This window comes from Agelaius tricolor, unplaced genomic scaffold (assembly GCF_023055355.1).
Source record: "Agelaius tricolor isolate 1412-34295 unplaced genomic scaffold, bAgeTri1.0.p SCAF_2, whole genome shotgun sequence".
Lineage (NCBI taxonomy): Eukaryota > Metazoa > Chordata > Aves > Passeriformes > Icteridae > Agelaius > Agelaius tricolor.
In genome coordinates, this window is record NW_027269262.1 from 7294928 (window position 1) to 7302276 (window position 7349).

Here is a 7349-nt window from a genome sequence, read left to right on the forward strand (position 1 = left end):
CACTCATTAATACTGCTTGTCCCCAACACTTCACAGCCTCCAAGACTGTCACAACAACACTTTGAAACAAACCCTAGAATATTAATGAAATGCTATAGCAATCATCATCTACAATTTGTAAAGTGTATAGTACTGCTAGCCTAAATGAGAGAAAACTGTCAATATCTCAGTGTTATAAATTCTTCCCAATTAGGATACATTTTTGTTTACAGTAGCAGTAGAAAGCCAAGTGCCAAATTTAAGTACCTGTTTTGCCAATACAGTATCATATTGCTGGGACAACAACAAAACTTCTGATGTTGACTATCAGCCCATCTCTTAAAAAAAAATCTTTAAATACACATTAAACATTTCTTCAAATCTATTTGTTTTAGCTCAATGTGCTAGCTTACTACTAAACCAAATCAAGCAGAATTGCATACAAATACAACCATACTAAGTGTGCTTCAAGGTGCAATCCTGTTGACTGGAGTTAATAAAATGGTATTTGTGTAGGTCCATATGGACATTCTTAATAAACTCTTTTTAAATTATCCTTTTCCTGTTTAAGGCCTATGAAACATTACCTAGGTTACATTGCTCAATATGATACTCTAAGAACTCTTAAGCATCAAAGTTTCAAAATTTCCTCACAAAATAAACCTGGTGGTTTGTAAGATCCCTTCTGCCCACGGCCTGCAGTCACTGCCAAGCAAGGCCTACCTTCAAGACAGCAGCAGGCAGCAATGCGATGCTTTAGACACTGCTGCATACAGTTTTCAGTTCCCAGTCCTGTACCTAGTCCCTCTGGGAAGAACCTTATATGATGTCTCAAGTGACTTGGTGAAACTCACAAATCCAGAGGGGCTTTCATGACCCAGGCCTATGAAAGTGGCTTCCAGTGGCCTTCTGGTCCCCTTTGTCAGGTTATGTCCTAACTACATCAGCACAAGACCAACTACAATACATGCACAGATTTACACTGGTTTCGTCAAGTCAAGGAAAGCATCTTTGGATTTGGGCATCTACATTATAAATATGCACTGGCACATACACATATAGGAAAAAAGGAAAACATCACTCCTTGGCAGAAGTTTTAATGTACAGACATTATCTCTCATATCAAACAGCTCTAAGCTAAAGCTTAATGTGAATATAGAAGTTTATGGGAAGGTTATAAACACTTTTCAGGTAACTGGTTTTTTCTCATGCTTAAATCTGCCTGTATGAGTTTAAATAAAAGTGCAGGAAAATCAAAGTTCTCTGACTCCTTCATCTGAATGCTTAATACTCAAAAAAAAAATTACCACTAGAAGTTATTTTATTATTTTCTCCTTTAAGTCCCACTTAAAATCTCTGAAATCTGTTACCTGGATGAGAATGGCACTGTTCCAAGTTAAACCAGCACACACACGAAAGCACAAAATTAAACATAAAATTAACAATAGGAACATACAAATACTCTTCTAGAAGCAGTTTAATAAGCCAGCAATGCAAACATCCCTCCCATTTAACACATCTGCATCGGTAATTCCCATCATCGATCTATCCAAATGACCAGGACAAACCAGCACTTAGAAACACTGGGGCCACATCTGGAAGATGAAACCAAGATGCCAGACACAACAGCTCCCTCACTTGGCATGAGCTTAGTTCTCAGAGAAGATGTAATTTTAACCCAAGTGCCTAAGCTCCTTAAAAAGTGCAGGAGGAGGCAGGGTACTTCAGCACGGGATGGCCAAGTGAACACTGTGCTGAGCACAGCATAACCTAAACTCAATGCATTCAGTGTGGAGCTGTCAACACTCTACGCCAAGGAAAGCACAGTCAATGGGAAGAACTCCACCATCCTACTCCAAGAACACCCACCAAAGAGATACAAAAAGGCTCTTTTCATTCTGATATGTGACTCTCCCATCTCAAATCTTCATGGTAAGGGAGTGGATACTGTCCTTACCTCGTGGTGCTACTACTTTTTGTTTCTTGGTTTAATAATACAGCTGCTGACAGTGCACTTTTTATAAAGCAGGATGGTAGCCCAGAAAAGAAAATACTGTGGTTTAGTTCCTTCACTAGTGAGGGAAATCTACTCATAGCTCCATCTTCCAAGAGAAAATACAAACTGCAAGTCACATCCTCCAAGCAGCATCTGTTCATCCCTCCTATTTGAGACTGGTTTAAAAAAAGACTCTACAGTTAAAAAAACACACACACCAACGTAATGAAATATAGCTCTATCAGGCACCTGGGGAGAAAAGGGCAGGAAATTCTGCACTTTCCATGTTTATTCCAAGAATATATAAAACAAATAACTTCTGAAACCATGGATCAGAGGCTGTATGTCTCCACTCTTGGAAGGTAACATCTTATACATCCTCTTCCTGGCTCAACGAATCACACATTCTTGTTCTGAATAACACAGTTTCAGTCAGAAGAACTCAAAGACAGCACACAGCTTGGCAACTGGGATATTTGCCCAGAAAGTGGAAGATGTAGGTTGATGTCTCTAGGCAAAAAAAAATCTGAAGCAGGGTCTACCACATTTTGAACAAATGCTTTAGCTAATCATCTTTGAAAAGCAGCAGCATTTCCTCTTCCAAATGTCTTCTAAAGCTGTTGCTGCACTTAATGGAAGACTGACTCTGCAGCATGCTGGGCATGACTGGAGAATTCCCACCTGACCAAGCTCCCTAGGAGACTATGGCAAAATAACAACATCAAGAAAGCATAACAACTTCAGAAAAACACACAACAGGCTTACTATTGTAAGCCTGGCATCATGCTACTCATCTTTCATACAAGTGGAAAAGAACCAAATATCCTAAGAATTTTAAAGGTATTAGCAACATGGCATCCAGTGCTTAGGCACCTTTGGAACTTGGTGATAAGAGACTGAATTTTCAGGACTGCAGTCTTGACCCCAAGCACTTAGAACAGTTTTAATACAGTATTTCTATGAGCTTCCTTATTGATAATAGTTTGGGGAGCAGGAGATCATGTCCAGACTGCATTGAGCACTTCCATGTCTTCCCAAACTCTTTACTGAGGGACAACACCAAACCACAGAATACCTTCTGCAGAGTGGATGTTATATTGAAAATAAGAACACTTATCAATTAATTCCAATTCAAGTAAGCTATCTACCCAGAGCTCATCTTTTTATGTAATGCAGGTTAGCAAGATACATAGGGTTAAAAAGCCATTCCTTACAATAAATGCACGTATCTGACACCTATCTGTTTGACTACTATTTCTTCCCCAATATATTACTTGTTAATTTGATTGATGTATTTGACTTGCAGCATCCATGCTCTGGGCAGAATCCCACAGATATCTCCCCAAGCACGTGTTTGCTTTGCCCCATTGTTTAAATAAACCTACTAGAAAACACACAGAGGTAACAGACAATAGAATAATCAGAAAATCATCTAACCTAATTCTTTTAAATTCAACTGTTTTATCGGTTATCTACACAGTATCACCACGTGCAGGATATTGCAATTTCAACATTACTCTGTTGTTCACGTATGAGCTTTCAACATTTGCTCTGCAAGTGCAGTGATTCTTTGGATGAAGCGTCACCCTGCCCGCTTTACAAGGACAACACTGCTGATCAGTGTGCTATACAAAGGATTAAGTATAGTACTTCTCAAATAATAAAAACTAATTGAGCAACAATTTATGCATAACACACCCTCAATTTTACATACAGTATTTAATGTCCTGGCTTATATTACCGATTTAATGATGTAAACGCTTTGGTTTTAAAGTCAATTTCAGATTCATAAATACACGTGAAAGGCATTTCCAGAGCACTGTCTCCAGGCATCTTGAAATTCTCTGACAAACAGGAGTTGGGAAGGATCGTTGCTTCTACTCCCTGCAGCCACTCTAAATGGCATAGGATCTATGTACTGCAATTTAAAAACTATTTTTTAAATGTTATCTATCTATTCTGTTCTACAATACAAAGAAGAACAAATGCCTCATGAATTAATTTTGCTCACATTGCACCAGCACGTTTAGGCATAAGGAAGGGGTGAAGAAATCTAAGGGTTCTGCAGGCAGCATCCTACTAAAAAAAAAAAAAAAAAAAAAAAAAGGAAAAAAAGGAAAAAAAAAAAGGAAAAAAAAGAAACCACAATGGAAGATCCTAACTACCCAGCACCCTCACAGACTCATTTGGAACCTGGAATTCGTCAGAAAAGCAAATATTGGAAGCTATGCACTTAAATCTGACGAGTAACTCTAACTTGATAACCCAGTTAAGATAAATTTAATCACGATTTAACCGGGCAGCGCGGAGACAAAACGAGCATCCCACGGAGCGGGAGCCAGCCCGCTCCAACCGCGAGGAGAGGGAATGCGCACCTACCCCTTCCCAGCCGCCTTCTCCTCCTCCTCCCGTCTTTGCTCCTGCCTAGCGGGGGACAGGCGGGAGACAAAGAGGAGGCGAAATCCCCCCGCAGCCCGGCGGCGCCGGAGCGGGGTGAGCGCCCGGAAATCCCACAATCCCCATAGCCCCGGCGGGAAACCCTTCCCTCGTCCCTCCCCACGGGCCGCTCCACCGGGAAACCCCAGCCCGAAGCCGCGCACGTGGGACTGCGTGGAGAGCGGAGGGGGGGGAGGGTGGCGGAGGGAAGAGGTCGGGCCTCCGGGGCGCCTCCTGCCGCCGCTGAGGGGAGCGCCGGGGGACAAGCGGGGTAGGAGGGGAAGGGCTTCACGGGGCTGACCCGCGACCTCACCTGCTGCTTGCCCCTCGCGTAGGGCGGCTTCGCGGCTCCCAAGTGGTGCCGTCGGGTCCGGATCTTGCCGCCGCCGCCGCCGCCGCCCGAGGCCATGATGCGATCCGGCCCGCCGCCGCCGGCGGCCTCGTCCTCCTCCTCCTGGTGCGGCCGCTGTGCTCCGCCGCGGCCCGGCAGCGCTGTCGCTGTCACCGTCCCCGCGGGGACGCGCCCGGCCGGGCCTCTCTCTCCCCCCGCGCCGCTCCCGCTCGCCACGCGCCGCGCGCGGCCTCTGGTGCGCGCGCGGGGGGCTCCTCCGCGGCCTCCGCCCCGCCCCTACCCGCGCGCGCGCGCGCTCGGGCGTCTTTCCCTCTCGCGCGTCTCTCCCTTCCCTGCGTTCCCTCCGCGATCCCTCCGCCCGCCGCTCCTCGCTCGCGCTCTCCCGCCCGGCGGCGGCGCCCCGCGCGCTGTCCGCCCGCCCGCCCGCGGCCCGAGCCGCCGCCGCCGCACCCCCCTGCCCTGCCGACCAACCACACGGCGGCCGCCCCGGGCCGCGCGCGCGTCACCAGACCGCGCGGGCGCGTCACACAAGCGGCGCCGGGCCGAGGGCCCGGCCGCGCACGCGCACCGCCCCCGCTCCGAGGGAAGCGGGAGGGGAGGGGCCGGGCCGGGCCGGGCCGGGCCGGCTGCGCGGGAAAAGCGCTCGCTGGGATCTGCTGCTACCCGCAAAGGGATATGGCGGGGGAAACGGCTGCCCCCGGGCGCAGCTTAGGGACGCCTTGAGCGCTAAGAGCGGAGGTCTGTGCCGGGGTCTCGCCGCAGGTGATTCCACCGCCGTCTCCCCTCTTCCCGCGGCGGTTCACAGAATGACTCAGGTTGAAAGAGACCATAATGAGTCATCTGGTCCAACCTTTCCGCTCAAACAGTGTCGTCCCAGAGCACATGGCACAGGATCGCATCCGGACACTTCGTGACTTTTTTCAGTGAGGGAGACCCCACAACCTCTGTGGGCACCATGTTCCAGTCTGCAGTTATTCACGCAGTAGGTTTTTTTTCCTCGTATTTAGGTGGAATTTCCTGTGCATCGGTTTCTGCCCCTTGCCTCTTGACCTACTACTGCTTGACACCACCGAGCAGAGCCTGCGTCTGTCCTCCTGACACTCTGCCCCCGGCGACACAAGTTATCCACGCTGAACCTCCCCAAAGGGACAGCATGAGGGGGATGTTTTCCCTTGCCCCTGATGAGGAACAGCGTGGAGAACGTGGCAGGAAAAACGGCACCGGGAAGTCTGCAGTGCTGCCACTAGCAAGTGGGTTTGTGTAAGCAAGAGAAACAGCAGGTGCAGGTTTTTCATCGCTTAGTGGTGGCATGTGGAAAGGAGGTAGGAGGAAAAAGCTTCACCATGACTTTTACTTCCTCAAAACATGAGGAAGAGTGCATTCCTATTACCAAGTTAAAATACATAAAAATGTGGGGTTTTATCTTACTGAAAGTTGAGAAAAATCAATGGTTTCACGTTTTATTTTTAGTATCAACTTGCTGTGGGAAGGATGGAGCTGACCAGTGCAGAAAATCGCAAGCATCTTCCCTATGTGCAAGTCAATAAAACTGTTAGTCAGGACAGAGCCCTGATGTACCACACACCCCTTCCACAAAAAAAAAAAAAAAAAAAAAAAAAAAAAAAAAAAAAAAAAAAAAAAGCAAGCATTTATGCATTTATCCCAGCACACACCTGAAGAAAGGGTGTGTGGAACTAGGAGAGGTATGGGGGGAATTATGAGGAGCTCAAACAAGGGTGATGCTGAAAGCATGCAGAAATGTGAACAGGCAGCAGCTGCAGAGGAACAGCTGTAACAAGAAATGGTATTGGGGAATTTCGTGCTGCCTCATCTCTGCTTCATACTGGGTTTTTTTGAACTTCTTCAGGGTCCTCCCAGTTCTCTTACATGACTTAACTCCTCAATTCTTTGTCCCCTTTTCATTATCTACAGGAAATAACCATTACCCAATACCCCACAGAGTGGAATTACTATCAAGATACTTCTCCTCATAAACTGCACTCTTACTCTCCTGCCCCACAACTGGGAATACAATTTTACATGCAGGAGATGACTTGCAGTGACAGACAATCCCTATCCTGGAACATGCCTGTTTGAAGTCACCTGCAAGAACCACCTCATTTTGTGTAAACGGGCTCGTGTGCTACAGCTGCTGACTAATTTTAGGATGATGGTCTGCTTCTACAATGGGCATGTCAAGATCTACATCAATATAATTATCAAAACAAAAAATAGTATTTTTGCCTGGATTTGCAATTCATTTTGTCCAAGAACTAATTACCATGCTAGCTTTCAGCTTAAGAGGAGGGGAAGGAAGGCTAGCATAAGTGTTTCCATGATGGGAAGAGCTAGATTTACAGAGGGGATGGAAACTGCCCATTGGTAACATACATTCATTGGTGACAATGCTGGCTTCTAAAATGGTACCTGTGTGTGGAACTGACTAAAATCATTCTTGTGCTGGTCAGGTAGGAGCAGAACAAATTTAAAACAAGCCTCCCTCTTCGTGCATGCTAAGAGTATTAAGGTAAGCTGTAAACACAATTTTCCCTTCCACATACATGTCAAATGCAGCTACACTAGACA

The 7349-nt window shown here is 46.6% G+C and overlaps 2 protein-coding genes across 4 annotated transcripts in view; one reads left to right on the forward strand and one right to left on the reverse strand.

Moving 5' to 3' along the window:
- Window positions 1–4858, reverse strand: part of NUP153 (nucleoporin 153) — a 44009-nt gene extending 39151 nt beyond the window's left edge. For all 3 annotated transcript variants that reach the window (XM_071451670.1, XM_071451664.1, XM_071451657.1), the window contains exon 1: window positions 4725–4858. In XM_071451670.1, the coding sequence (XP_071307771.1) occupies window positions 4725–4820 (96 nt within the window). In that variant the 5' untranslated portion in view covers window positions 4821–4858. The remainder of the gene's footprint in view (window positions 1–4724) is intronic.
- On the forward strand, window positions 4819–6997 carry LOC139602212 (uncharacterized). Its single transcript, XM_071451843.1, has 2 exons — window positions 4819–6085; window positions 6696–6997. The coding sequence occupies exon 1, from the start codon at window positions 4819–4821 to the stop codon at window positions 5473–5475; it is 657 nt and encodes a 218-aa protein (XP_071307944.1). The 3' UTR covers window positions 5476–6085; window positions 6696–6997.
- Window positions 6998–7349: the final 352 nt, after the last annotated feature.

Coding starts and splice junctions, on each gene's coding strand:
- LOC139602212 (XM_071451843.1), top strand. CDS start 4,819: ATGATGCGATCCGGCCCGCCGCCGCCGGCGGCCTCGTCCTCCTCCTCC.